Here is a 27,588-nt window from a genome sequence, read left to right as displayed (position 1 = left end):
CTACCTTGGCCGGGTCGCCGCATTCTCCGGGTCGCGCTCGGGAAATGTATTCAAAAAGAGAAAACCTTTTTTCTCCGAACAACCGGTCATCCCAAGCCTCAATATTACTATATAAGCACCTAAACAGGGTAGAAATCTAAAGTCTGTGATTGGTCCGGAAGCCGAAACGCGGCGAGTTTTGGGCATTAATACTGGAGAAGGTAATTTGGTCGGCCCTATTTAATCTGTAAAGCTGTGGTGTGCAGAGGTTGAAGGGGGCTTTTCAAGTTTCAGTAATGCAAAAAACCACCTAAAAAGTGCTTGTTTTAGCAAACATCAAACATATTTTCTACGCCTCCCTTATGTCGTTCTTATAGTTACATCATGCTAAAACCAGTCTATAATGCTCTTATGTCTTTTCTCAGGAAGTTACGCGAGTAAGCTCTTCTCATAGTAACTAAGAACATCTGCATCTGAACCAATATGCAAAACCGCCTTAGGGGAGTATAAATGTGAGTCAGGAGAAATATGATTATATAATGGGCTTGCAGCCATTCTAGTGTGATTCGTATTTGTTAGCTCCCTAAACCATCTTTAAGCCACCGTAACATCGTTTATATATGCAGCATGAATACGAAACCTTAGCCAATAGTGAATGTCAAGTTACTTCTTCACATAAATGGATGGCTTTTAAATCTTACGTGAGCTGCTTCATATTGCATCTTAGTGACGTCCTACCTCTATAAACCCTCACCACTTCGGGGGCACGGCAGGGTCATTCACTTTTATAGCATGAATACGACGTCAACATTGCGCAAAAAAAAAAAAGGTAATGTATGTAGACCATACAAATTCCATATGCCTAAACCTACGTGCCGTGACTGATAGGGTTTCCCGGGAAATCATCATACGTTAAAGGCAGAGAGGATACACCTAGACTTGCCATTACAAACACTGGTGGCATCTGATTTGATATCTTCAAGGGTCCTTTTAGTCGTGGCAGTATTTATACCATTAATCGCTTTCTGAGTGGGTTCCGATAATCGAAGATGCACTGTATAAGGCCGCTGCCAAGGTCATCGATATCCTGAACAGTGGTGGCATCATTTTTGAGGAGCATGATCTTGACATCTGTTTCTTGAATCTTCCTCAGCAACTGTTCCCTAAACCAGCCGTTGCTGTCGAGGACACCGAAGAGACCGAACAATCTTGCCTTGAGCCTCGGACTATTGAGAAAAAGTCTGTTCTCACAGCTGGCTATACTACCAAGGACCATCTCGGTGAAGACGGAAACTGCCGAGTGATCAGCCCAACTGTGCTCAAGGCAAGATTGCCTTTCATGAGATGGGTGATCTGGACACTGACTCTTTGTGTTATTTGATTTCACACAACCATGGTTCATTCTAACTCTCAGCTTTGCTGGCTTCACCTCCAGCGGCGCTGATGTTGAGCAATACAGAGAGGGACCTTTGACCTCTCTGATGTCTGAGTGGGTTAGCATGATCTGGAAGCGCGAATGTTAGATGATTAATCACTAGGCATACCGCACATCTCTGGGTCATTGTTGGCGTTTTGTAGATTAGGCCCTGGTATGAACGTACTCCTGGAGAGATGAGTTCAAAACATAGGCTTCTACTGCCTCTTTCATACCGTCTTCTTTTAGCCGTGTTCTTGCTTACATGTGGTGACGGCTTCCCTCAAATGTCTGTCAAGCTATCCGGTGTTATTGGTCGAACACAGCCACCTTTAGGTGGGCTTTTTTAATCAAGTGCCGATCAGAATGAATATGTTAGCTTACTGTTAGTTTCACTATTCTCATTGCCATGTGAGACCAAGATTGCTGGGGTATTAGCGGTAGATTGCAACGTCTGTTCATGCTACCTATCTCAGTATTGTGGCATCCCTAAAGCCTTGGGATTCATAAAATGGTAAAACAATGTAAATAAGGACCGTAACTCATGCAAACATGATTAAAAAACTTATGTACCCGTAAAACCTCTCCCTGGCTCCGTCGTATCAACTGCTCCATAATGCATCTACCGCATGACTATCAAAAGTGAGGATTAAAACTTAGAGTGAACGAGTGGTAAAGAAGCAGAAAAGGATCCTTGCCTGGAAGAAAGGGCTCCGTGAGAGTGGAAGCTGGAGAGAAAGAATGAAAGTTCGCAGCCCCCTCGTTTATAAGACGACCAGTGAATGACTTTACATCTTGGGGAATTCGAATTTGGGGGGGACGCAGTAGGGGCTCTTGCTAGGTTTAAAGAACTTGCAAACGGTATCGGGAGGGCAAGTTCCACCGTTCTGTGTAGAGTTGTTTTGTTAGATATCTCTTTTTGGGGTAGTTTGATGTGTAAAGTTTGTTGGGTGTTGAATGGATGACTTACAACAAACACGGCACGGGTGTTGCACACCTCCCAGCCGGTGGTGCCAGCGCACCGGTAGGTTCCGGGTTGGCAGCCAACCAGGTTGCCGTCGGAAGCAGCCTGGGCAGCAGCGAAGGTGGCCATTACAGCAATGATTGTAGCGGCGAGCTTCATGATGATGGTTGGTGGATTTCGTTAAAGAAGAGTTGGGAAAGAAAGATTGAGTGAGAGTGTGTTGTAGGCTTCTTATATGCTTGAGTGGTGATGAATAATTGGTTCGATTTCTAGGCGGGACATCGAGGTCCTTATATAGTTAAATATAATATATTGAAAGGCCGCTTTCTTCTAGCTATCAAGTTGGACCGTCACATTCAACACGAGCTGATGACACCCTACTGCCGTTCGACTTGCTCAGCCCAAGCCTTGTGCCTTTCACCCTTCGGATGATCTCCGCCAAGTGATGTATTCCATCCATCTCGGGGGTTAAAGGGTGCTCTGGTTTCTTCTAGGTTCCGCGGAGGGGCATCAGGTAAGCCACGAAGAGCAGCTTGCTTTGTTAGTCTCCCACTCTGCCTCCTCCGCTCCATCCCGTCTGCGCACAGTCCCTTTTTTCCTCTTCTGCAACATGTATGGAATCGATATTAACGGGCTGGGCGAAGGTCCGCAGGCCGTGGTTTGAGTCTTCTATTAAGGTGGAATCCGATATGCGGGCTTGGGCATGAGGAGCGAGCGATCGGCGAAATGGGAAGGAGAGGGAAAGGTGATGGGGACGTCGGTCAGATCGAGATCATGCCAGTCTCACGTCATGAAATAAAGAGCGGGAGAGGATTTTATACGCCGCCACCGATACTTTTTTAATTCTCAATGCTGTCACTCTCTAACGTAATTAACCATCACATGGTACACCCCCGAGTCCGCACACCCATCGTAGTATCATATCCGAAATGCATGGTCGGCAACATTTAATTGTTGCACTATGAAAATAGCTTTAAATTTAATTTACTTTGGTGAACTTGGAGAAAAACTGCTCTTTATCTATTACATGACCTTTTTGCTTTTTTTAATATGATTTAGGAGCTGCGCGTTCATTAGCTTTTGCATGTTCTTCACAACCTGATCTCTTGTAGCCGCGATCTCTTTAATGTTGGGAAACACCAGTTTAGGGTCAAATCGAGCCAGCGCGTGGCCTATTGGTTCCTTTACAGCTTATTATGCCTTTAATAGACCCAATTCCTCCTCAATATGTGTTATCTTGCAGTTGCACTCGTTGATGGTCTTTTTTATCTTCCTCGGCATATCCTAAAGGTCCTGACCGATGTGATATAAAGGTATCAGCATTTGCGACTTAGGTCCTACTTATGTGTGAGGCCACCTTATTTACACTATAATTTACAGCTTAAAATCATGTATGTTCTTTATGGCTTTGAAGAATGTCTTACTGTTCTGCTGAGAATATTGGTGTAGCTAGTTAGCCAAGTGCAAATGGGGGCTGCACATCTGGGCGAAGGTCACCATGTGCCCGCCATAGCCACCCCCAGAGCCCGATTCTATTATTAGCAAATAGAATACTTCAGTTATATTTCTGGTAGTCGAGGGATATTGAAAAGAATGAAAATCCTTAACAGCACCACCTTAACACCGTCACTGGATGTCGCCTAAGTAGCAGGCATAACTTCTAAGCCAACTTTTCCGATATTCCTCACCATGTACGTCAACGTGTATACTGGCATGTGGGTCGATTATTCCAATGGGCGAATCACTGGTGCAACTATAACCCTGACTGCTCGAAATGGCTTAATCTTGGTAGCTGCCCTATCTATATTCCTTGTCCTTGTTGGAAGCCAGTTCTGGAGCATTCTGACCCTTGATATTCACTGGATGAACGCAACAGACAAGATTACTGATATACTGCACTTTCAGCACCAGGCAACCTTTCGCAATGCCGGCACATCAATCGGTGCTACTCGAGAATTGCTGGCGCTTCCATTCCCATGGCGGCGTCGACAAACGGGGCCAAGAGACTTCTCGGTGACTATACTTCGGTCACGGGCGTGGGCTTTGCTTGCTCTTACCAACTTCTGCGTTTGGTCTACGGTTGGACCCTTTTCATGTGCCATTACCAGATCTGCCGGAAGCCACATTTTGATTGCGCCAGGAACTTGTGGGATAGTATTTGACAACACGTCTGAAACCGGCCTTTCAAGCAAATCACTTAGCAAAACCATCATTGCGGACACACACGCACGAGGTTGTTATGAGAGTAATGATAGCTCGGCACAATGTAACTCGTTTGTTCAAAAACAATTACATGGACCGAAGATGCAAACGCGTACCGCGCTCTCGGGAATGGCTTCTGCTCGGCTACGCTTGAACTTGACAGCGGATACATCGACTCTCACTACGAGCTGGGTATTAACGCGCCCCTGGAAAACCGAATTTATTACCGCAAGGTAACCAAATGCGCCGTCGTCGATTCTAAGGTGGTCCGAAATTTTACAAAGGAGACTTACACTAACTATACCGCCTACCCCGTGTATCAATATTATCTTGGCAATAGCACAGCTCCTTAAACACCATTTACCTTTAAATATGACTCGTGCCTAGCCGTCTTAGATATTAGATATGGGTTGAGGTAATTTCAGTCACTCGTATTTTCCTATATTGCTAACATCTTCATTGGCAGCTCGATGAGTCATTATGGTGGAGATATTAAGGCCTCAAGTTGGTTTCCCTCGCAGGAATCCTACCTGCCAGATGAAAATCTCACCCTCGTGTGGCTACTTCCAAATTTTGTGTTCTCCATGACCCCTATTGACGACCCATTTTTTGGATTTCATGCAAATCATATCTCAAAAAGATTCTGCCAACCCGACAGTAAGTCTTATCGAATGGTAGAGTGCTAGAGCTAACTGGTAACAGATTTGGTAAACATCATGGCTTGTACTGATCAATATCAAGTGTGTAATCCAAAGAGACAAACGCCTATATGCTCCCCGTTAACTGCAGCCGTCCTATTACGAGACAACATTTCCACCATTAAGCTGAATCCCACTCAGATTGCCACAACCAGACTGATACTGGCCCTAAATGGTGCTGAAGGTATCAGTTCCTCACTTGGGGGAAGAAGGGCAGGCGCGCTTCGTGCAGGCGAAAAGGTTGCTCAGTCCATACAAAGTTTTCTTCCTAGCAACCAATGGGATACTGAAGTCAAAAACTGGTTTGCGATCAGTTTGATAGAACTCCAGTATGCCATTGTTGAGTATCCAACCGGTCCGACTTCTCCCTTAACGGAAAATTTTGCCCTGAAGGTTCCGCAGAGGTCTGAATCCCAGAATCTCTGCCGATCAATGAAAGTACCAAACCCAGGAGGGTACAAGACCTTTAGCGTTCTTGCCCTCGTTATGGTTCTCGTTGTAGGAGGCATGGTCATTATCATAAGCATCATTCTTGAGCCCGTCACCAATTGTATTTATAACAATTGGGTCACAGAGCACCAGTTCCGGAGGCTTCAATGGATTCTCGACGGAAAGCTGCAGCTTCAGCGAATGGCGTACAAATGTTCCGGGGTAGGGACCTGGGTGAATAAGGACAGATATGTTCCCGTTACCACAGTAATCACGAAGAAAACTCACTTCGACGGAATTCCGGTCAATTTACCTCGCGTGGAGTTCGACCAGGAAATACCTGAACAAGAGTTCATTATCGGGCGGTTGGAAAGCCCAGGGTGACATCATTTGATGATACCAGGCACACCTGGCACCCAAGAACACGCACCGCTTCGAGAGCAGCTTGCATGAATGTGAATAAACAACACAGAGGTTGGGAAAGGAAGGATGGTGAAAGGCACCGAGGTGCTGCGCCACCAACTCGATCCAATCAAGGCTGATATGGTCATCAGCTCGGCGGTTCTGGATAATGACGATGAGGTCCGGGACGGAGCAGCGGAGATGTTCTGCGAGAACGAAGCTAAGGCGGCAAAAATTGCATGGCTAAGCAGAAAGAATATTGGGAAAGCGCATGGATCGATAGTGGTGTATTTGGTGGATGCCACTAGTATAGCGCCCAGAACTCTAATCGTCGCCAGGCCCATATCGTGCTAGCGCCAGTAAATTTCCCATACAATTTCATCTTGGTGGCCAGCCAATGCAAACAATAATTGCCAGGAGCTGAGGATAATGAAACTCACACAATAAACTAATCATAGTTATTATATTTGGGCATCTTGCTTCTCCCCGACTACTTTGCTGACTTCTTAAGAGTGTCAATGCGATATGATCATCGGCGATATCTGTAAACATCCCACTTTCAGAGATGATTTATATATGCATACAAGTTGAAGTTCTCATGCTTTTCTCTGATTATATTCGTACCTCTGACTCTGCCAATAGTTCTCTTAAGAGAACCAATAATATTACCACAGCGGATGTCCGAGTTTCATTGTGATATGCTAACTACTAAAATTCCATCCTTACTGCCATTTCTGAAGATTATGGCATTGCTATCAGCCCGGTTTCTAAGGACAACCCTGTCACTGCGGCGGTCGGTTTTAATCCGGCTTGGTAAAGAACTCATCAATTGTACTAACTGAACTGAGGCAGATTTTAAAATTGCTCCATCTATAGTCCCAGAGTCCTTTACTAAGCCCTGAAGTACATCGACGATACGCAGACGAAGGGGGAGACTCGGGCAAAATATCCTCGAGAGCTGCGAACTTGTTCTTGCAAGCTTGAAAACGATCTTGAATAAGTCTGAACATTATCCTAAGGAGCTCAAAGGAGTATAAACCACAGTGGCAAAGATCAACGCAATCAAGTTGAGATTCCGATAGATAATAGAAGAGAAGGAAGGTGATAAGGATTCGCAACAATTTAGATACCTATATGTAGATATTGCAGCTGACTTTAACTGTAACTATAGTATAAATAAATCTACAGAAGGTTTATATGTCAGAAGCTGATATCTCTATATCTAGTATTATAACTGCTGTTATTAAAAAGGATATAACGGAAATTATTGCTCTTCTCGATGATCTACGTTTAAGTTTGAAAAGAATGGCCGCCTTGATGTCGGCGACGGTAGTACATCCTGGATGATCTTTTATTTACCTATGCCGGCTGCTCTATAAGAGGTTAAAGCGGAAATATCGATATGGCACGCAGTATCATATAACAGATACACAGGAAAGAGCGTGATAAGAGATAAAATAATCAACATTCCACAGGAATTAAAAAGTAAAAGGAACTATCTAGGATTCGGTTTACCGTCGTCTGTTGATTTGTCCAGAACACAGCATGTGACTCCGCGCCTTTCTAACTCCTTGTTATGTGCCTCAATTTCGGCTATATCCTCCGCTGTAAACTTCTTGGGAATATTCTCTGCATCAGGGTAGAACATATCCCTGCGGGATATATTACGGCCATCGGCGGTGAGAAATCTATCAGGCATAGGCAGACCTTTATAATATTCTCTGATCTGGGTTGGGTTAAGGCCAACTGCATCAATAACATTCCGTTCCAGGTCAAAACTACGAAGCACACCATCGTAGCCCAATGCATTTATGCCATTTCCGTCTGGATCCTTCTTCATCGATTTGAGTATATTACGTAGCGACATATTATCATGCACAGGTTGTCGGTCTGCGGCGCCTTGAGGCATGGTGGGATCCTAAAGTTGGTTAATTAAGTAGTTAGCATACTAACAAATAAGAGAGTCCGAGGAACACTTGCTGGCAGTTTGTCCGCCATATTTCCAGCGAGTTGATGCAAGTAATGGCAGCGTGGCTTGAGGATATCGAGGACGAACTACCGTAAAAACTAAAAAAAGACTTGCAACGGAGCAGTGGATAGCGAATTTAACCAGATATTGCAGAGACCTCACTGCGAAGAGAGGATCAAGAGAGTCGGCAAGAAGGCTAGCCATAGCCCATTGCAAGTTGTCGAGGTTTAATGGTATGTTTATCAGAGGCGGGGTATGTGAAGCGCTAGCTGCAGGGGTGCAGGTGAAGCATGTACCTACGTAGTAATGGTACTATAGAAGTAGTTGGGCAGTGCGCAAACAAAGGGGCACCTGGGCTGATTGAACTACTGTATCTGGAAGTCACCACAAAGTCAAACGGTGGAATGTGGATTGGGGCTACCACCTTGAAGGATCGAGAAGATGTTCAATTTCTATTGGAGCAAATACTTGACCGTAACGTAGCATCAGGGCTGTGCCGCCGAAAGGGACAGTCTATATGCTGAACTAGGGCAAATAAGGGAGGCCGCCGTGTGCCAATCACGCCCTCGCTACAATAATCTCCAAATTGATATTTTCTTAAGGCGAGGCACGCACTCAAAAGTTCCACTGTTGGTCCGTTGGTCTGCGTATTAAAAATGCCTCAAGCATATGTCGAACGACCAACAACAACACTGGAGACGATTCGGAATCGTCCCACGAAGATGACTGTTGGAAGATAACTATAAATCACGAAGATTGTTATACTATTCCGCACGCGACGCAGCCACTCTGACCAACATACAGTTTCTTTAACATGGATTCAGCAGCTGATAACCCCAATTGAGGCAGGATTATCGCGGTATATTGTGGGAGAATAGCGATGATAAATTCCTAGACAGCAATAGCCGAACGGGATCATGAATTGATAAATATAAGTAGAGCAGCCTTCTCACTCACTGAACGACCAAATGAGCGTAGCCTTTAAACCAATCCTCAATCCCTATGCTTTCTTCTTTATCCTGCCAAAGATAATAATATTATATCGCCCAATATGCAAGTCAGCCTCTTCAAAATCCTCGCTATCACTGCTGCGTTTTCCACGGTGCAGTCCGCCCCGGTAGAGACTGCTGAGGGCCAGGTTACCCGAGAGCAAGTCAACGAGACTCATGTCAACGAGGCTGTTGTCGATGATGTGGTAAGTGCTCTCTCAACGTTTCAAAAACTTTATATAACACTTTCTATCGCTTGTCCGAAGACTAACACTAAATCCGACTTCTCAGGTCCCGCAGAAGGGCTGCGTTAAGGAGGAAGCTCCTCATATCAGCACAAGAGAGAGGGTAGGAGATATTTTCGCGCGAGCTTGTTACGATTACGACTGCTACTTAGACTCTCAGTGTAAGAAATACGGATGTAGTGAATGTCTTATTCACTTTTTACCGTGTGGTGATTCATTCCGGCGATGCCATTAATGTATGGCTAAAAGATTTATTACGAAGCAGGAGTATCATGGATGTAGATATACCATAATCTGCGGTACAACCTCAGGTTTATTATTTAATTCTACAAGAGCTGGAAATTGTTATTCGTGTATTATTTGGATATTATGTTGACTTTCCTGTGATACATTCATGAAATGGCCGACCAAATACACCGGCCGGGTAGTATAAACTCAAGACATGTTATGCATTATTTACTGGTGCGATACAGATCAACACGGCTCGTTTCAACGGACGCATCATCCTAGCTGTCAATCCATGAACGCCCGTCGTGGATTGATTGTTGATTTTGGATTGCAGTCTGGACTATTGCGAGCGCTGACGGCGTTGGACGACGCCCATCTTCCGTGCTACCTAGACTCCATATTAATAGCAGGGGCTGTGAACATCAATATGGAAGAGTTTGCAGTAACAAAAGTACCTATAGAGGCTGCATCCTCGGACACACTCGCCCCTTGTCCTTGTGACAAGACAGAACTTTTGAAGTCTGTGTTAGCTTCTGCAAGCTTAAATGGGGTCAAGTCAATGGCACGTGCGCAACGACCAACAACCATACATCAGTCATCGAGATTCATTATCCTTGCTGTAGATCATGCATGACTGACTGTACCAGAACGCTTCCTGTGGACGTCGGCTGAGAATTGATGTTGTTTGGACGGTCGAAACTCCTAACCTTTTGTAATGTGATAGGCTGTCTTCTTAGACAAACTAGCATCATGATGTTCCTGTACACGGCTCTCTTAACCGAGTTTGTCATATGACTATCGTTTGTCGATGCCTTCCCTAATATTCATTGCGGAGACTCTACTCTGTAGTGCCATGCAGTTGGCTCCGAGAGTCCTAGCCTATTTCAGATTGTTACAAATAGGAACGCGTCTTTATTAGTTAATAATTATGTTTTAATATCTCTATAGTGTTGGTTGTATAAATGCTAGGAAATTTATTAAGGCCTTTTATAGCAGCTTATATAATAAGTAGCTTAAAGCTATCTAAGCGCAGGCTAAAAGAGTATTAAAAAAAGACTAAGCCCTTATAATATAAGATTTAAGATAAAAAAAGGGTAATTATAAGGTTATATAAGGAGAAAATATATTAAGTTCTATATTAGTTTAGTTATTTAAAGTTAAAAGTTATTAATATTAATAATATATAAAGGATTAAATAACTTATAAGATATAATATATAATAGACTTAATAAATTAAATAAATATTAATATATTATTAATATAAATAAGGGAAATAAAGCTTATAAATACTTAATTTTAATAAATCTTATTTAATGAAAAGTTATAATATAACTTATAAAATTAAATAAGTTATTAAGAAATATAATTATAATAAGCTTTATAATATAATAATAAAAATGAAAATAACTAAGAAAAAGAAAATAATATTAATTATATTAAATTAATAATCTTTAATTATATGATCCTCTTACTTATATAAACTTATTATAAGCTAATTAATAAAGGCTTCTTTAATCTTAAGATAAAAGAACTTAATAGGTTAAAGAAAAAGCTAATTAAAGAGGTAAATCTAAGTTAAAAAAAAAAAAAAGGAAATTTATTAAGGCCCTAACCACGAGGCTGGTGGTATTTTGGGCCAAACTGCCATTTGGGGTAGTCTCTTCAAGTGGCATAAGACTGCCATAGGCCACTTGCCTCTGCATATACCTTTAGTAATCACACTGGTGCATGCAGGGTACGAAAAGTTAGCGCAGAGACGCATTTTTCACAAAACACCATACAAATCAGCCTAAATCAATGTAGGTGAGAGCTGGAACGGTTCTACCTACCCTACAGCGGAAAACGTTCACGCTGGCGTGACGATTGCCCATACCTTGAGAGAGGCTACTGGTTATGACAGTGCCTACAAGACACTTTGTGGACGCCAGATCCAGGGATTCACGTACAAAAGCACAATGAGTACGGTACGAAGTAGCACATGCAATGGCCAGAGTCCAGTGCTAGTATCTCATTCATGTCAATTTTGGCTTCATGCTTAGTAGATTTTAGGGGATCGCAAATAGCCACAGGCTAAACAGTTGCAGGGCAGCTATCATAGCTCTTTATCGGCCATTTCTCCACAAACACCGCATAGAGTTCCTGCATAGGAGAAGGATTCTTGGAAAATATTTGCCAATAACAAGCTTCGGACTGCAGCTACTTACCCAACCTACGCCGTTAATTGCATAATAGCAGAAGATCTAATAAAGTTCTCCAACTTGATTGCGTGCGTACCCAGACACCTCCAGGCACTATCACATTAACAGTTTATTTGCATGCTCACCATTGGCCTGCCAATCCTAGTCTACCTGGTTGAAATGACATCATCGAACTTATCATCTATCCAGCTGGCAAAGAATAACTTGGGGCTCTGCCTGCTAGCTCTAAAGGAGATGCGAAAGGCTTATGTCTCTGCCGATGCGGGGTATAAGCTATTCGACCGCGCTAGGACCATGGTCGAGAAAAGGCTTCGAGAAGCTGAGGTCGTTTCACGAGACCCAACAGTTTCACCAGAAACGCAGGGAATTGAGACTGCGCAGTGGCTTGATGACTCCGAGGACTATGATTTCGCATCGACGGGGATGTTATCGGCGTTTTGGACACCATTCGCCAATTTCATACCTGATGACTCCTTCGGAAATTCTTTCTAGGTGCGGGTCATGTTGCTCGTTATGATGCTATTGGTGACTGTAACTTTGTCGTTAACTCTGAAGAAACTGCCCATCTCCGAAGAAGTAATTCAGCGACAAGGTAGAGTGCCCAAATTGGCCCATTCACCAATGCTACAAGCCCTTTTACCACATCTCGCGCGAGAGTGATATCAATAGAGTCTTGCAAGCTTCCGGGGACAGAGAATTTCTAAGTGGGTCTCACCGAGGTACTGACTTAACATTTTGGCCGACTTCAGGGGCCTTTCTTCGAGCTCATATACTATCTTCGGTCTGTGGGAGAAGACATCACGTCCCAACAAAATTGACAAGACCCTGACATTTCTTGTTAGGTCATGGAGAGTAGAACTGCCCTGGTCAATGCATTCGTCATGAGCCGAGGCACCTGCAAAACTTTGACCCTTGTGGTCCCATGTCGTGGAGCATACAAAATTGCGTCAAAAATCCTTCTTCTTTATGTACTCTGACACAGAGGCCGTAGACTGAACTACGGCAAACTAAGCATCAAAGTATTATGGCGGGGACAGTTGAGATCCCATCCCCTTCGGGCTTGCCTTTGCTAGGTAACATTACATCAATCGACCCCGAATTCCCTCTGGGTTCTATGGTATCGCTCGCTGAACAGCATGGTGAGCATCATCTTGCGATTGAAGGGCCACTACAATCAACTAACAATTCATCGCAAGGCGAGATTTATCGACTAAAATTCCCCGGCCGATCTGTCGTGATCGTATCTACACAAGCCTTGGTCAACGAGACATGCAATGAGAAGCGGTTCAAGAAATGTGTTAATTCAGCACTCACTGTACGTCAGAGTATGCTCTTAGGGAGGCACTGAGGCTGATGATTTGATAGGAAATTCGAGATGGAGTTCACGACGGGCTTTTTACCGTAAGTTTGTTCGGTAACGGCGACAGAGCATACCCTAAACAGAAAGGCAGGCCAGACTCGGAGAGGAGAACTGGGGCATTGCTCACAGAGTGCTGATGCCAGCTTTCGGGCCATTGTCGATCCAGCGCATGTTCGACGAGATGCACGACATTGCCTCCCAACTTGCTCTCAAGTGGGCACGATACGGACCGAACTCGCCCATCATGGTAACCGATGACTTTACTCGTCTTACCTTAGACACCTTGGCGTTATGTTCTATGGGCTATAGATTCAACAGCTACTATTCTCCAGTACTCCATCCATTCATTGAGGCAATGGGCGAGTTTCTCACAGAGGCTGGAGAAAAGCCTCGAAGATTGCCTTTACCTGGAATTGTCTACCGCGATCGCGACCGCAAATATCAACAAGATATTGAAATCATGAGAGATACTGCCAGGGAGGTTCTTGAAGCCCGAAAGGCAGATGGAAGCACGCGGAAGGACCTCTTGGCAGCTATGCTTGAAGGTGTCGACACAAAAACTGGCAAGAAGATGACTGACGAGAGTATCATGGATAACTTGATCACCTTTCTTATTGCAGGGCACGAAACTACTTCGGGGCTCCTATCGTTTGCTTTCTACCAACTCCTCACTCATCCAGATGCCTACCAGCTTGCTCAGAATGAGGTGGATCGGGTGGTCGGGAAAGGACCTATTCAGGTGGAACATCTCTCTAAGCTTCCATATCTGAATGGTGTTCTGAGAGAAACCCTTCGTCTCAACGCGACTATCCCTCTCTTCACTGTCGAATCCTTTGAAGACACTCTTCTTGGGAACAAGTATCCCGTCAAGGCTGGCGAAACAATCATCAACCTCCTCGCAAAATCACAACTCGACCCCACGGTGTTCGGCGACAACGCCGACAAGTTCAGGCCAGAACGCATGTTCGATGAAAACTTTGCCAGAATGAACAAGGAATTCCCTAACTCGTGGAAGCCGTTTGGTAATGGCATGCGAGCCTGCATTGGAAGACCATTTGCTTGGCAGGAATCTCTGCTGGTCATGGTTATGCTTCTGCAGAATTTCAATTTTGTTCTTGACCCCAACTATCATCTAGGCTTCAAGCAGACCTTGACCATCAAACCCAAAGATATGTATATGCGGGCAGTCTTGAGGGATAATCTTACGCCGACCACCCTTGAGCGCCGACTGGCTGGTCTGCCTGTTTTAGCGACAGGCGAGGCGAATGGGACGAATGGCGAGTCTGCTGACGCTGAAGACGGTATCCCTATAACAATCTTATACGGATCCAATAGTGGAACATGCGAGTCTTTGGCCCAGAGAGTTGCAACTGATGCCGCGCAGCATGGGTTCCGCGTCACAAAGATTGATTGTCTTGACATGGCAAATGGGAATCTTCCTGCAGATCAACCTGTTGTTATCATCACCGCATCATACGAAGGCCAACCCCCTGACAATGCTGGGCATTTTGTTGCCTGGGTTGAGAATGCTGCCCAAGAAGAGAAGCCATTCAAGGACGTCTCGTATGCTGTTTTTGGCTGTGGTCACAAGGATTGGGTGCTGACCTTCCACCGCATTCCCAAGCTTGTGGACCGTAGTCTCGCAAAGCATGGCGCTACTCGACTTGTGGACATGGGTCTTGCCGATGTATCTCAGAACATGGTCTTCAGTGACTTTGAGACATGGGAAGATAACATTCTGTGGCCTGCTCTTGAAAAGCGTTACAAGCCTGGCTGCAAAACAATGCTTACAGACAAGGGACTGAGCGTCAAGAGCTGTACCTTTAGGACCCTTACCCTCCGTCAAGATGTCAAGGAGGCAACAGTGGTCTGTACCAAGACACTAACAAGTAACATCGATGTAAAATCCAAGAAGAAACACATTGAGATACAATTACCTGAAGGCACTGGATACACAGCAGGAGACTACCTTGCTGTTCTGCCCATCAATCCCCATGAGATTGTTCGCCGAGCCCTGAGGAGGTTCAGGCTTCCAATGGATGCTCATTTGAAAATTTCGAGCAGTACGCCAGCTGCCCTACCGACTGACACGTCTGTATCAGCAATGGATGTATTAAGCTCCTATGTTGAGCTTTCACAGCCGGCCACAAAGAGGGTGAGAAAAAGAACAGTCAAGCACACATGTGGCATAATTCTAACTGGCCGTGATAGAACCTTCTTATTATTGCTGAAGCTGCGTCCGATGTAGAGACCAAAGCTGCTCTCACCTCGTTATCCCAGGAAAGTTATGTTGAGGAGATCAGCAACAAGCGCGTATCAGTTCTGGAAATCCTGGAACGGTATCCCTCTGTCGAACTATCTATCGGAGACTTCTTGCAGATGTTGCCATCTATTCGAATTCGTCAATAGTAAGAATTCCATTGCCGCGTCGCTTCACAACCTACTGACCTCCCTCTTTAGCTCCGTCTCCTCGTCTCCCCTATGGAATCAGGCTCATGCGACTATTACCTTCTCGGTCCTCAAAGGGCCCGCCTTTTCAGGCCACGGCACATACAACGGCGTCGCAACCTCTTACCTCGACTCTCTAGCTGAGGGTGACACGCTCCAAGTGGCCATCCGTTCATCGCCTGCTGCTTTCAGCCTCCCCTCAAACCCAGAATGTACGCCCATAATTTGTGTTGCCGCTGGTTCAGGACTTGCGCCGTTCCGAGGCTTTATACAGCAACGCGCCATTATATATGATTCAGGTCGCACTCTTGCGCCAGCTCTGCTCTTCTTCGGTTGTCGTGCTCCTGACCAAGATGATCTTTACCGCGACGAGTTCGATAGTTGGCAGAGGCTTGGCGCAGTACAGGTACGTCGAGCGTACAGTCGACATAGAGAAGGGTGCAGATATGTCCAAGATCGGATCTGGCAAGACAAGGAGGACTTTATCGAGCTCTGGAACAAAGGCGCCATGGTGTATGTGTGTGGCTCAAGGGCGATGGCTGATTCGGTTAAAGAGGTTATGCTCAAAGTGAAGACCGAGATTGAGAAGAGATCTGGGGGTGACATAGGCTTGGACGAGGCAAGGAAGTGGTTCGATGAACAAAGGAATGTGAGGTATGTTATGGATGTGTTTGACTAGGCATGCGGGCAAGAAATAAAGAGAGTATAGTAGAATCTATATTATAGATATATAACCTAGATGAAAAATAGAAGTTATATAAGATAAAAAGATAGCATTAATAATTTAGAATTATATCAGTAATGCGACAACGGAAACCCCTCCAATCAGAAATGCATCTTGTATAATCCGCCTGCACATGCATCCAAATCCAGATCCTCAGTCAATACTCCCTGGATCCTCCACTCAGTAGCGGAAATTTGCCGCATTCAACTGTTCCTCTGTTTGTCCATAAGATACGAGTGGAAACCAGTCCACTAAGCAAGAGCCAACCAGATGGCACGTTCTCTCATGAGCGTACGTCCTAATCGCCTACCCATAAGGCTAACCCAGTCGACAATTGGCCAGAAGCAAGGTATTTGAGCATTGACGCGTTGGCCACCAAAGAGCCATATGTGGTACAACCTGGCTTTAGACTGGCACCAGGCATTGTTTACTGTTCGCGGAGAGAAGAGACAGCAAGACTACGTGCTAAGGTGAGAAGACGCATTGAACTATTGGGAGCAGTAGAACAGCGACTTACTGCGTCCCTGTTAATGGCCTTGTTTATAATAGCCTCAATTATAGTCATCCAGGACAGTAGATAATGAAGGACAAGATGTGAATAATACTAGCGGCTTTAAGGTAATAATACATTAATCATTTACACCTTATAAGTGCAATACTTATAAAGCTGTTTTATTTATGCTCCGGAGTTCCTAGATTATGCGAAACTTCATGACCATGCTGATGTTTAAATAATACCTTTATAATCTTCTGAATACCACCCTTGCATCTACCTCCACGGAATCGTATCTAAGCATAATCACCTTTATTAATTAACTCTCCCTGCTTATCCTTAATATAGGATGTTATAGTGTTTCAATTAAGAGTAGATAATAAGAATTCAATACTAATAGAAGTTTAAGAGAAGTCATTTCAGCTTAAAGAGATTCCTAATAATACTAAGACAAGGTGAGAACATTACTTAAATAGTTTCATATCAGAAAAGCATCAATAGATTAATAGCTTAACGTCAAGGTTACATATTAATTACAAACACTGGCTATCTTAGGTCCCTGATGAGATCTATAGAGCGAATATACAATAAACGCCGCACTTCTTTAGCTAATGGACATATCAGATCAATACTCGCGCCGACTAGGTAGCTGCTTTTTTAGAACCAAGAACGCAGTACGTACTACTACTCATTCAATTACTTCATTCTAGAGGTGTCCTTGCTCTGCCTCTGGCCGGGCAGGGATAATCCTGCATCCCCATGAACTCGCCGCGGCCTCGTGAACAACACGCCTAATTCACAGGATAGGATCCCTATGTCAAATGAAATAGCCGAGGCAGGCATGTTCACCCGGTCGGCCTACAGAGCCTTACGCCTATCAAGAAACGTAATGAAAACAATAAGGAAATTATCTTGAGAATTAGCAGACATAGGAACAATGCAATACAATCAGCTTTTGTCAATAAAGAGTTAATAACTTGTCCTCAGTCTCAGACCTATCAAGTCAATCACATCCACTGGTTCAAGTGCGTTAGTAAATAGAAGTACACTGCAGGGAGTCTAACGATGAGTTCTTGCTGTATCTAAGAGCTACAGTGTATTCAATAGGATTTAAAGTAGTTTCTATAGTAATGAGTCCTGGCTACTTAGTTTGTATCAATGGAGGTCGTAGAACGGCTCTTATTAATGCTTCCAGTGCCAGCACTTTCCTCCTGTTCCAGTCTAGCAACAGTGTTTTGCCCAATCGTCATACCATCATTATAACCCACGCCTTCAAATAGTTCATCCATCTCCTCTAGAGTCCTGCCCTTGGTCTCAACAAACATCAATACCACAATGAGCAATATTCCGAGGTCCCACCCGCCATTAATTGCGTAGTATCGCCAAGCAATCTTCTCGATAGCCACTGGCGCAGTATAGAGGTTCAGGAAACTGAAAGCATAACCGATAGCCTGAGCAACTACTACACCCTTGGCTCGTTGAGAGTATTTGAGGACCTCAATAGGGTATGTATAGGCAAGAAGCATCCTACAGTACTATTAGTATGATCCAGAATCACCTACAAGATTACGAGGAACTGACCAGCTGGTAGAGACCGCTAGGAGGAACAATGCTACAACAATCAGAGCGCTGATAGCATATCCGGGGATATCAGGATGGATATCGGCAAGGTATGATAAACCGGCGAGAAGACCGAAAAGAGCCACAATGGCGGACGTGCCAGCGACTGCGAAATCTTTTAGTCTCATACCACCATGAGTCAAGATCTCGAGACTTACTAAGAGGCTTGCGAACCCCGATCCAGTCGATAATAAATACGCCACCCACGCTGCAGAGGGTTTTGAATAACAACAGTCCCATGTTGATCTTGATGACAGTTGCAGGGTTCTCGATTCGGAGGTTTCCTATTATAGAGGACGAGAAATACCTGCAGGTGTTAGTGTTGGTGAAAGTGTCCAGGTACTAAACCTCCTCGAGCTTACAGGATCATGTTTCCTCCTAAGATTTGGTAAAATATATTCACCAGGACAGAGATGCTGAACCTCTTCAAGTTGGGGACTGTTATCACTATTAGAGAAATCACAGAGAAAACAAGAGGGTTTAGCCATACCGGGCCATATTAGCTCTTTCCAACCTCCGTTGGTCTTTTTCTCTTGCTCCAAAGCACCGAGAATCTCCTGTATCTCTGCCACAATCACGGGATGCTCATGATTGCCGTTCGAATGTAGCCGAGCGAGGATCTCGGTGGCCTTGAGGGTTAGCAGACAGGTAGCTACAGGGAGGATTAGCTATTACCTCATTTTTGCGACACTTGGCTAACAGCCATCGTGGGCTTTCGTCAACAAATGGCAAGAGGCAGAGACTGATAATCGATGGGATTGCTTCTCCCTATTTTCCATGCCTTAGAAGAGAGTTCTTGAACTTCTGAATTTACTCACAAACATGATTCCTCTCCATGCCCAGTCGGACTTCGCATTATGTATTCCTAGAGTCATGCACGATACGAGAAACGAGGTAAATGGTACGGACGTAACGACGGAGTTTGATAGCGCAGATCTGTACTTTGGTGAAGCCAACTCCATCACCCACATGGGTGCGATAGAACCGTTTACCAGAGTAGCGATACCGATGATGAAGCGACCGACGATGAGCTGTGGAACTAATAATGACGACTGTTAGCATTGACTGATGGACTGATGATTGACGACGATTCAGCATACCTCCACCTGCAGATGCCTGCAATGCAACTCCCAAGAGGATACATACTGAGCCCATCAGCAGGCCGGCTTTCCGTCCCCAGCGATCAACGATAGGGCCAACAAGCGGGCCGCCAACAATGCATCCAGCACTAATAATAGCGCCGTTGAGACCGACAATGTCGCTATTGAGGTTGAAATCTGACCCAGGTTGTTAGCAAGAAAGACCAAGTCCAGGCTGGTGGACAAACAGTCATAGTACGGTTTTACTTGGTTCAAGTTGTTGATCATGCCTGCATCGTAGGACAAAATGCACAGGTTAAGCATAGCAACAAGGAGGATGAGGATATGAGAGAGAATAGGGCCTCGAGTTGTGGAAGCCATGATGATGGAAGAATCTTGATGAATTCAATATTTTCTTGGAATCTTGGACAGATGAGAAGTATTTGTTTTACCACTTTAATAAAACGCATGGAGAGAGGACGTATTTGTAGGTGAAGTGTTTGTAGCCAGACCCTGAGATGTAGATGCAGCACCCAGCCATATCTCCAGGTCGACTTGTCAAGGTGCAATAACAAAACATGGATGTCTCCATGCCCGAACGATATGCAAGCTAGCAGGAATTGAAACCCGGGGCTCAATCCGAATCTCGGTTTCGTTTGTGGATCCAAACAGGAAAGGAAAGGAGGGCGGGAGACCGGCATTGATCCTGAGTCCTTGCAGGGAAAATGTGTCATTACGTCAACGCCGATTCAGTTCATCTCGGCATTTTCGGCGAATTGGCTTAGGGAGTCTGAGTTGGATTGGAGGCATCTTAGGGGTCTAAACAGAGTTGAAGTGAATGAAATTCCTAGGCCAAATCTTAGGGGAAACATGCTTATGTAACACAAGATTAGCGTTTCACTATCAATTTTCTTACCCTAGAGCTAAATCTTGGTTTTCTTAGTTTAAATAACTTACAACATTTAACGGTTAGTAAGACGCACTTAGTAATTACTAATCGTGAAGGCAGAGTTCCAAAACAAACGAGTCGAACAAATGTAGAGTTGACTCATCGGATGTGGACGCAACTCAATTAATAATGCAGATCAAATTGAACAGGGTTAGGCCATATCTCTACTGGTAACGAGAAAGTTTTGGTTAGATCTCGTCGTGTTTCGACTTACCCAGCGTCTCTTCTTTGCGTCTCTGAGTCTTTGGTGGCAGATATTTTATTAGTCTTATTATTGAATCGGCTTTCGACACTAAAGCTACAACCAATCCGGATTTGTTCGCTATCTGAGGTCTCAAGAAGTCTTGTTTATGAACTTACTTATTACTTTACTTCGTTCTTTGCAGCCTATCATAAGGCACATCACACAAATCCCAGTCTGCCGCAACGGAACTGGCAGAAAAAAAAGTATATTTGCCGCTCGCAGGTTCCTCAACTAGGCTCCGTACCCTACCTTACTACACAGCTCCCTGGACTCCACCAGCAGGCGGTGCCAGTTCCCGAATATTCCGAGGCTAGCGGCCATGTCGGCCGAGCAGTATCTCAACCCACCTCAATTCATTCCTGCAGCGGAATCCCGCACACTTGGTCAGGTCAAGCTCAATTGTATACCGAGATAGATGAAAGGGGTGTCGATATTATTGCGGTCAACTACCGTCCGCTACTCATGCAAACAGAGAACAAAATTAGAAATTCGACGTCATACGTTAATTTTATCACATCTATGGGTTTTCGATATGTCAGCTTCTGGGGAGGCGTACTTACGTAAATTCTTCCTACACAACAAGGTGAGAAAATACGATGTCTCGCCCATGAGTAGTCAAGTTTGACGTGGATCAGAACCTGCTCCCTTGTTACCTTCCGAGGTCTGCTTCATTAAGAAGCAGGACGTTGAATCGGCATAAGAAAGAACAAGTTAAGTCGTCTAGCCGTATGACGTGCTCAAATGCCAAGAAATACTTGTATACAGGACGTTTAACACAATGCAATATTCACAACGACACAGAATTTTTGCCTGATTTGGAACATATAAGCAGCTAACAAGTAGACCACCAGAAATGAGTTTTGATAGAAAGTTCGTCCTTCACCAATATCCACCCTTAGGAGGGAGAACAGCCACGTCATCTAAATGCCCTTTCACCCCATTCTTGATATCCTCAGCCACCTTGGGAAACTGCTCTTTGGTGAACTGCAGAGGATCCCAAGGCTTGAGTTTGCGAAATCTCTTATTTGCCCACTCCTCAGGTGCTGCCTCGATATCATCCCAGGGAATCTTATAGAAGGCGTCTCTTTGGGTCTGCCCGTTCTTGTGGACGGCGTTAGATCGATGATAACGGATCCTCTGCGCCGCCTCCAAACCTAGCTTCACATCTCCGCCAGACATTTCCATGCATTGAGCTACAGTTACGGCATCTTCCAATGCCTGTGATGCTCCTTGGCCAGCTGTAGGCAGGTTTGCATGGGCTGCGTCTCCGATGAGAATGGTTCGGCCCCCCTCGCTTACCCAATTGTCTATTGTCGGTCGGTAAACGAGCTTGAAGTCAATCGTCTTCCCCACGGGCGTCACTTCAAACAGGGCTTGGGCGTCTTCGGCCGTGAAAACCTTCATCCATTTGGCCACATGCTCTCTCTCTGCAACGTTTGACCAGGATTCGCTTGACTCTTTGTCATCCTACGACACACAGTATTAGCCTAGTCACCCAGAAACTCAAGCCGGGTACCTTACTGGATGGATCAATACCCAGGCAATGTCTTTGCCCTGATTCCAAACAACAGCCAAAAGGGTCAAGTTGTCGTACATCCAAACTCGCAGAACATCTCTGTCCTTGTGGTACAGATCCTTCAGCCCCGGATGCTTGAGCATAGTCTCATTGGTCTTGAAGAAGCTTCTAAACACAGACCAGCCACTTTTATTACCGTCCTTAGCCTGATCATCGAGTTTGAGTACCTTCTCTCGTGCGATTGACCTTGGACCATCAGCGGCAATGACACAGTCAGCCCAGAGGGTCTCGCCGGTGGAGATCAAGACGCCAGCTCTATCTTCTTCTTCGAGATAATCTGTGACTGCTACGCCGATCCTGATGTCCTGAACCAGTGTTTTGGCGTAATTGAGGATGATGGAGTGAATCTTACCTCGGTGGCCAGCGTAGGTAAGATTATGCTCCACACTGTCTCTCGCCCAGGGCACGTTGGTAATGAGCTTGCCGTCATATTTACAGAGTTCCATGGTTTGGATGAGACTGCAACCGGTGTCGTGAATTTCTTGTCCGACCTTGCCATCATCCCAGCGGTGGATGATGCAACCAGCATTAGGGAAGAAGTCGAGAATGTCTGTGAGAGGGACAGCCTTCTTAGCGAGTCTCTAGGCGAAGACGATTATTTTAGTTTCAAATTTTAACTTACCACCTTGGCTGGAGGAATCTGGGTACTTCTCAAGAACAGTAACCTCGAAACCACGGTCTGCCAGTTCAATAGCTGCTGCCAGCCCACCAAAGCCGGCGCCAACTACAATAACTTTCAGTTTCTTGTTAGCGGGCATCGTATCCTAGTACGTTTGGGAATCCTGTCGATAGTAGGGTCTGAACTGCTTATCGTCTTGATTTGATTTGAATTCAAGTATAGTACACACTCTTTTATGATGTCTACAACTTAGCCCAGATCCAAACTTGATTTTGATATTGCCGAGAACGACTGGATAAAAAGGTCCGAAGAGACCAGCCAAGTAGCGCTGATGCGGACATTGCGCGGGGATTTAGATACGGGTATAGTTAGTCTCGGGGTCTCGGCCGAATTTCCCGCCTCGCTCAGAGCTGCCGTAACGATGAGCAGCCAATCCATTCGGCCTCACCCACGTTCAAGACATTCGATTTAGTTTTGGCGTATGAAGCCTATGAAAACGATGCAAGTAAGTGAAAAGTTTCATTCAGTATCAACCTCGAAATACACACGCTGTTGTTGTTGGCAGCCTTGATCAATCAATCCCCTGCTCTTGGCTCGGGTTGGTTACAAATAATGAGCTGGCTAGATTGGTATAACTCTGTCCAGTTCGCCTGGCCGGGTTTGCTATCTTTCCAGTGTGCGAGCCCGACGCGACAACTACCAAACTTCGGCGCTGTGTCCGGGACTCGGGTTAGTCGGGGCACTGGCAGAGCCCATATTGATTGTACTAACTACGTTGACCTCCGATTCTGACCTGTCTTCGGGGCGGCCGCTGACCTTGACGTACCGTTCTATCTGTACCCGACGTGTCCATCAGAAACCCGTCAGTCTCTTAACGAGCCCGAGCACCAGACCGACGTAGTCCGAAGCCTCGGATCTAGCGGGTTGAACCGGCATCAGAACTCAGTACACGTGGTTATTATATAGTCAAGATGTCTGCAGCAGTCTTTTTTGATGCGTTTAAAGTTTGATCTACTCTATCGTAGCTCGGCTTTTGTCAAAGATAATACAGTTGCCCATCGTCACCACTGAAATTGCACTGATCAACAGGGCTTAACAGAGATCCCATAAATTCATCCGCTTGGCTCATGGATACTTGAAACTCGTGATTCAAGGCATTTTCCAGTAAAGGGAAGTCACTCTGATGTGCCTGTGGATGGTCCGACAGCCCTTGCTGTATTGCTGGGCCCGTTTCAAGTGGAAGGGTTGAAGACGGGGTCGTATTGGCAGATTTACGACGCCCCAACTCTTTCTTCCGGCGTCTTCTAGCCTTGTCAATACCTCTCATTACCGACCGCCACTGGTGCACCTTTCGGTGTCGCGTTGATGAATCCCAGCGCAGTACAGCACTTTGTTCTATCACCTGCCATGCTTTGGTGGCATCTCTGACCAACGGTCGGTTGGATAGCTCTGATAATATGATAGCGAATGCATGCCACTCATGGTAACCTTTTGTCAACCACGACCAGTGTGCTACGAGAGAATCAGTACGTAGTCGGTATGAATGTGTCATACATTCGATTGCATCCTGTAGGACTCGTTTTCTTTGGTCATCGTCTAATTGAGATCCAGGCTCGAGTGGGTTAAGAGCTAAGAAGCGAAGATTTTTGATGATGGTACCGGTGAAGGAACTCAACAACTAGGAAGAAGATATCAGTAAAGATAGGTTGGCTAAGGGGGTAGTCTACTTACTAGGTGAAGCGACTTCCTCGAGTTTGTGTCACCAGAAAATCGGCCACTAATCTCCTGCGACTTTCTGTCGACCCAGCTCTGCCTCTCTGCCAATGTCATCAACTGGAAGCTTTTTTCGCTATCTGGATCGGCTCTGCGCGTATCAATCATGGTTCGCCAGACATTTGAGGCCCAGCATCGAGCAACAGTGAACGACATGTCCGTCAAGTCTTGAGACTCGGCTGGATCATCCGTCATATCTGGATGCAGATCGGAATCGTTGACGTTGAGAGGGGGCCTCGAATCGAAGCTACTGAGCTCTAAGCTAGAAATTGGTGAGAATGGCACATTCTTGGATCAAGGGAGGTAGAGGCTGTTTACTCACACACCAGTCGAGCCCGAATATTCCTCTGAAGCGGGAGTATCCAGAATACATATACCCCACCAAAGCCGGCGCCGCATTTCAGCATCAAACGGGCTGAGGTTCAGAAGCCTTCCGTCACGGTGCATTCCAAGAGCCTGGGCGAGTCGAACGGCTAGACCGGTCATGTTCCAAGAGTATGTAGGGTCGACCGATCGCAAGATCACTAAGTAAACGACGAACGTCTGCAGTATGAGCATGTCGTCCGTCTCCATCATTCTTGAGCGCGCGAGAGCACTGTCTACGCCCCGCCTGAACCCTACCAGCAGAGCAGATTGCGGTGACCCGAACTGTAATTCGCAGTCATCTGAGCTAAGGCTGTTGACGGCACCAAAATATATAACGAACAAGAGAGCCTCGATACGAGGCGCAAGGTTCTGCGTGTTCTGCATCGCCCGGAGGACTAAAGGTTCCACTGAAGGTACGTGCAAAATGGTAGCAAGAGGGTGTACGTTTTCTTTGAATAGCTTCCAAGCATGAAGTCTGTGTGAATGAGGTGGATGGATAGAATCTGATCCACTTTGCTGGAAGTTGCTGTTGAAGATGAGGGCGTATTGTAGCGAGCCGAGGCTGGGTCGTGGCGGATCATCGTCGCACTCGTCGTCGTCGTCGTCTTCGTCTTCGTCCTCATTATCACCTGTTGTCATCCCGTTCATATCACCCTAAGCAGATGAATCAATACCATGAATTGTCAAAAATACACAATCGGCTTCTTACCTCATTATGCAGAGACTCCCAAAACGTCCCGCTCACGTATCGATGTCGACCGTCGTCCTTGACCAGCTTACCGGTGGATGTCCCCAGCGACGACCAAGCCGAACCTGGGGTCCCTTTGCCCTTGCTAGACTTGGACTGTCCCTCGCCGCCGGTCAATTCGGAACCTTGTGGTTGTGAGTGCTGACCCAGAGGACTTGGAGTCTGTTGTGTTGCAGTCTGCTGGGTGCCTACAGGGCGATATACCGGCCGATCTCTTGCGCTACCAGAGCCGGCTGAATGTTGAGGAGTGGGAGGAGTTGGCGAGGAATGATTGTTGTTGGCAGCCTCTGGTAGCATTGAACCTACTACAGCAGGCAACATGCCCCGATCGGCGTAGCTGGCTAACGTTTTGAACATTGGCTCTAAGCGGTTGAGCTGCTCAAGTAATCGCTCGTCGCGGATCATCTGGTGCGCATTGGCACCATTACTCGGAGGGTAGACGCAATCATTGCCCGCCTTTTTGCAGTTCTGGCACGGCTGCTTCTTATCACAGCCGACTTTGCGACGGCGACATGCTGTGCAAACTCGCTTGGGTGTCTTTGGCTGTTTATCTCGCTGAGGTCGCTGTTGCGGTGGCTGTTGCTCGTCTCGGCGAGGCTCCATGCAGATGTAATCGTGTCACTGTCTGCCATTACTTGGTCGGAAGTGGTTGGCTGAGAAGGCGGGTTATGTAGAGATGCCATCATGTGCCGGTTTTTTTTTTTTTTTTAACAACGCCGTCGTTATTTTTCCCCGACGACTTTTAGTCCGGTTACGACCTTCTTCAGGCTCACCGGGGTTTTGGCGTTTTGTTTGAGAACAATGGTAATCCTCTGTGTGTGCGTTTGCAGGTATGGGTGTAATGTGAGAACAGGCTGTTACTTGAGATGTTGATGGCCCCTTGTTGAAGGGGGACACGACATAATGCCCAAATCCACATGGACTTTGGCGGCATTGAGTCAAGCGGTCTTTGGGGGCTGAGAATTGGTGATCTGCATCAATGTGAACCCAACACGGCACCGATACGAGGCTTACGTTCGGACACTGTTCTATTTTCTTTGAGAATCCACGTCGCAGGGTTTCAGAAGCCCCTGTTAACTTTTTTTTTTGCGCCGATCTATACCCTTTGTAGCCCGGGCTGTTTTAGGCCTGCCTACATTGGCTGTCGCTTGAAAGCGACCGACCACTCGGATCTCCCCGGGTATCATGGGCCCATTACTTTCATGCTGAGATAAAAATAGACACGGGCTATGTCGCAGCCTTGAGAAGTCATTGGTATTAGCCCTATTGGGGTGAAGCAGGTCCAAAATGACGCGTGAACATCGTTGCAGCTGAGCCTCATTCGAGCAGCACAGGCGTCTCCTCCAGCAGATCCTGCACAAAGACGGCAAAATCTGAGTTGGATGTGATGAGACCCAAGCCGCCGCACTCATCCCGTAAATGCAGAGGATAAGGCGAGGGGGTCGCATTCAGCTGTCATGTCTTGGAATGGTGCTATAAACACCAGGTACATGGCACCGTAAGATAAGCCACTTATTCAAGTAATAGGATGCCGTGCCGTGATTTAGTTCTTGGCTGTCATGGAAAAGATGTCGTAGACAGAACAAACTCCTTGCGGCAGTCGCAATTTCTATATCTACGTATCAGAAGATTAAATTTGACAATTCATGACTCTACTGACTATATAGTAGAGAGTTAATTGCGGGAAACCCTTGTAAATCTCGGCCGACATAAATTGGGGTTGCATTTTCGTGCCTTTATACCGTTGCAGGGTTCGTATGACCTTCATGGCTAGTGCAAATAACTGGGATGACAAGCCGTCTGCGTACTTTAATTCACACTCAACACTTTTAGTACTACTCATTATTGGCTAACCCAACATTCTGCTTTTAA

The 27,588-nt window shown here is 45.7% G+C and overlaps 10 protein-coding genes across 12 annotated transcripts; 4 read left to right on the top strand and 6 right to left on the bottom strand.

The window, feature by feature from the left end:
- Positions 1-985: 985 nt before the first annotated feature.
- FOXG_17583 (uncharacterized protein) lies at positions 986-1,541 on the bottom strand (the record flags this gene model as incomplete). Its single annotated transcript, XM_018397592.1, has 3 exons — positions 986-1,272; positions 1,388-1,457; positions 1,524-1,541. The coding sequence occupies 3 exons, from the start codon at positions 1,539-1,541 to the stop codon at positions 986-988; spliced, it is 375 nt and encodes a 124-aa protein (XP_018258651.1).
- A 640-nt stretch (positions 1,542-2,181) lies between these two features.
- Positions 2,182-2,516, bottom strand: FOXG_22879 (uncharacterized protein; the record flags this gene model as incomplete). The annotated part of the gene is made up of 2 exons (XM_018403301.1): positions 2,182-2,280; positions 2,364-2,516. 2 exons carry the CDS (start codon positions 2,514-2,516, stop codon positions 2,182-2,184), a joined length of 252 nt encoding a protein of 83 aa, XP_018258650.1.
- A 1,530-nt stretch (positions 2,517-4,046) lies between these two features.
- FOXG_22878 (uncharacterized protein) lies at positions 4,047-6,070 on the top strand (the record flags this gene model as incomplete). Its single annotated transcript, XM_018403300.1, has 4 exons — positions 4,047-4,602; positions 4,662-4,875; positions 5,026-5,216; positions 5,262-6,070. The coding sequence occupies 4 exons, from the start codon at positions 4,047-4,049 to the stop codon at positions 6,068-6,070; spliced, it is 1,770 nt and encodes a 589-aa protein (XP_018258649.1).
- A 1,451-nt stretch (positions 6,071-7,521) lies between these two features.
- Positions 7,522-8,144, bottom strand: FOXG_22877 (uncharacterized protein). The gene is made up of 2 exons (XM_018403299.1): positions 8,069-8,144; positions 7,522-8,006 (listed from the first exon to the last, which is right to left on the bottom strand). Exons 1-2 carry the CDS (start codon positions 8,084-8,086, stop codon positions 7,584-7,586), a joined length of 441 nt encoding a protein of 146 aa, XP_018258648.1. The 5' UTR covers positions 8,087-8,144; the 3' UTR covers positions 7,522-7,583.
- A 964-nt stretch (positions 8,145-9,108) lies between these two features.
- Positions 9,109-9,573, top strand: FOXG_22876 (uncharacterized protein; the record flags this gene model as incomplete). The annotated part of the gene is made up of 3 exons (XM_018403298.1): positions 9,109-9,252; positions 9,338-9,394; positions 9,541-9,573. 3 exons carry the CDS (start codon positions 9,109-9,111, stop codon positions 9,571-9,573), a joined length of 234 nt encoding a protein of 77 aa, XP_018258647.1.
- A 2,303-nt stretch (positions 9,574-11,876) lies between these two features.
- Positions 11,877-12,209, top strand: FOXG_17582 (uncharacterized protein; the record flags this gene model as incomplete). Its single annotated transcript, XM_018397591.1, has 1 exon — positions 11,877-12,209. The coding sequence occupies one exon, from the start codon at positions 11,877-11,879 to the stop codon at positions 12,207-12,209; it is 333 nt and encodes a 110-aa protein (XP_018258646.1).
- A 333-nt stretch (positions 12,210-12,542) lies between these two features.
- Positions 12,543-16,221, top strand: FOXG_17581 (uncharacterized protein). 2 transcript variants are annotated; one of them, XM_018397589.1, is made up of 6 exons: positions 12,543-12,856; positions 12,914-13,032; positions 13,083-13,118; positions 13,169-15,232; positions 15,289-15,485; positions 15,538-16,221. In XM_018397589.1, exons 1-6 carry the CDS (start codon positions 12,742-12,744, stop codon positions 16,202-16,204), a joined length of 3,198 nt encoding a protein of 1,065 aa, XP_018258644.1. In that variant the 5' UTR covers positions 12,543-12,741; the 3' UTR covers positions 16,205-16,221. The 2 variants fall into 2 exon arrangements, with proteins under 2 accessions (XP_018258644.1, XP_018258645.1); XM_018397590.1 differs by lacking the exons at positions 12,543-12,856; positions 12,914-13,032; positions 13,083-13,118 and having other exon boundaries at positions 13,139-15,232.
- Positions 16,222-17,887: 1,666 nt separating this feature from the next.
- On the bottom strand, positions 17,888-19,822 carry FOXG_17580 (uncharacterized protein; the record flags this gene model as incomplete). The annotated part of the gene is made up of 9 exons (XM_018397588.1): positions 17,888-18,269; positions 18,324-18,468; positions 18,521-18,669; positions 18,725-18,800; positions 18,853-18,991; positions 19,038-19,126; positions 19,177-19,401; positions 19,463-19,639; positions 19,690-19,822. 9 exons carry the CDS (start codon positions 19,820-19,822, stop codon positions 17,888-17,890), a joined length of 1,515 nt encoding a protein of 504 aa, XP_018258643.1.
- A 1,691-nt stretch (positions 19,823-21,513) lies between these two features.
- On the bottom strand, positions 21,514-22,968 carry FOXG_17579 (uncharacterized protein; the record flags this gene model as incomplete). Its single annotated transcript, XM_018397587.1, has 3 exons — positions 21,514-22,101; positions 22,156-22,760; positions 22,833-22,968. The coding sequence occupies 3 exons, from the start codon at positions 22,966-22,968 to the stop codon at positions 21,514-21,516; spliced, it is 1,329 nt and encodes a 442-aa protein (XP_018258642.1).
- A 577-nt stretch (positions 22,969-23,545) lies between these two features.
- FOXG_17578 (uncharacterized protein) lies at positions 23,546-26,758 on the bottom strand. 2 transcript variants are annotated; one of them, XM_018397585.1, is made up of 4 exons: positions 25,678-26,740; positions 24,925-25,622; positions 24,561-24,864; positions 23,546-24,507 (listed from the first exon to the last, which is right to left on the bottom strand). In XM_018397585.1, exons 1-4 carry the CDS (start codon positions 26,317-26,319, stop codon positions 23,866-23,868), a joined length of 2,286 nt encoding a protein of 761 aa, XP_018258640.1. In that variant the 5' UTR covers positions 26,320-26,740; the 3' UTR covers positions 23,546-23,865. The 2 variants fall into 2 exon arrangements, with proteins under 2 accessions (XP_018258640.1, XP_018258641.1); XM_018397586.1 differs by lacking the exon at positions 23,546-24,507 and having other exon boundaries at positions 24,539-24,864; positions 25,678-26,758.
- Between the last annotated feature and the right edge of the window lie 830 nt (positions 26,759-27,588).

This window comes from Fusarium oxysporum, genomic scaffold (assembly GCF_000149955.1).
Source record: "Fusarium oxysporum f. sp. lycopersici 4287 supercont2.56 genomic scaffold, whole genome shotgun sequence".
Lineage (NCBI taxonomy): Eukaryota > Fungi > Ascomycota > Sordariomycetes > Hypocreales > Nectriaceae > Fusarium > Fusarium oxysporum.
The sequence above is the reverse complement of the archived record's forward strand: the minus strand, read 5'-3'. Positions and strand labels throughout refer to the sequence as shown.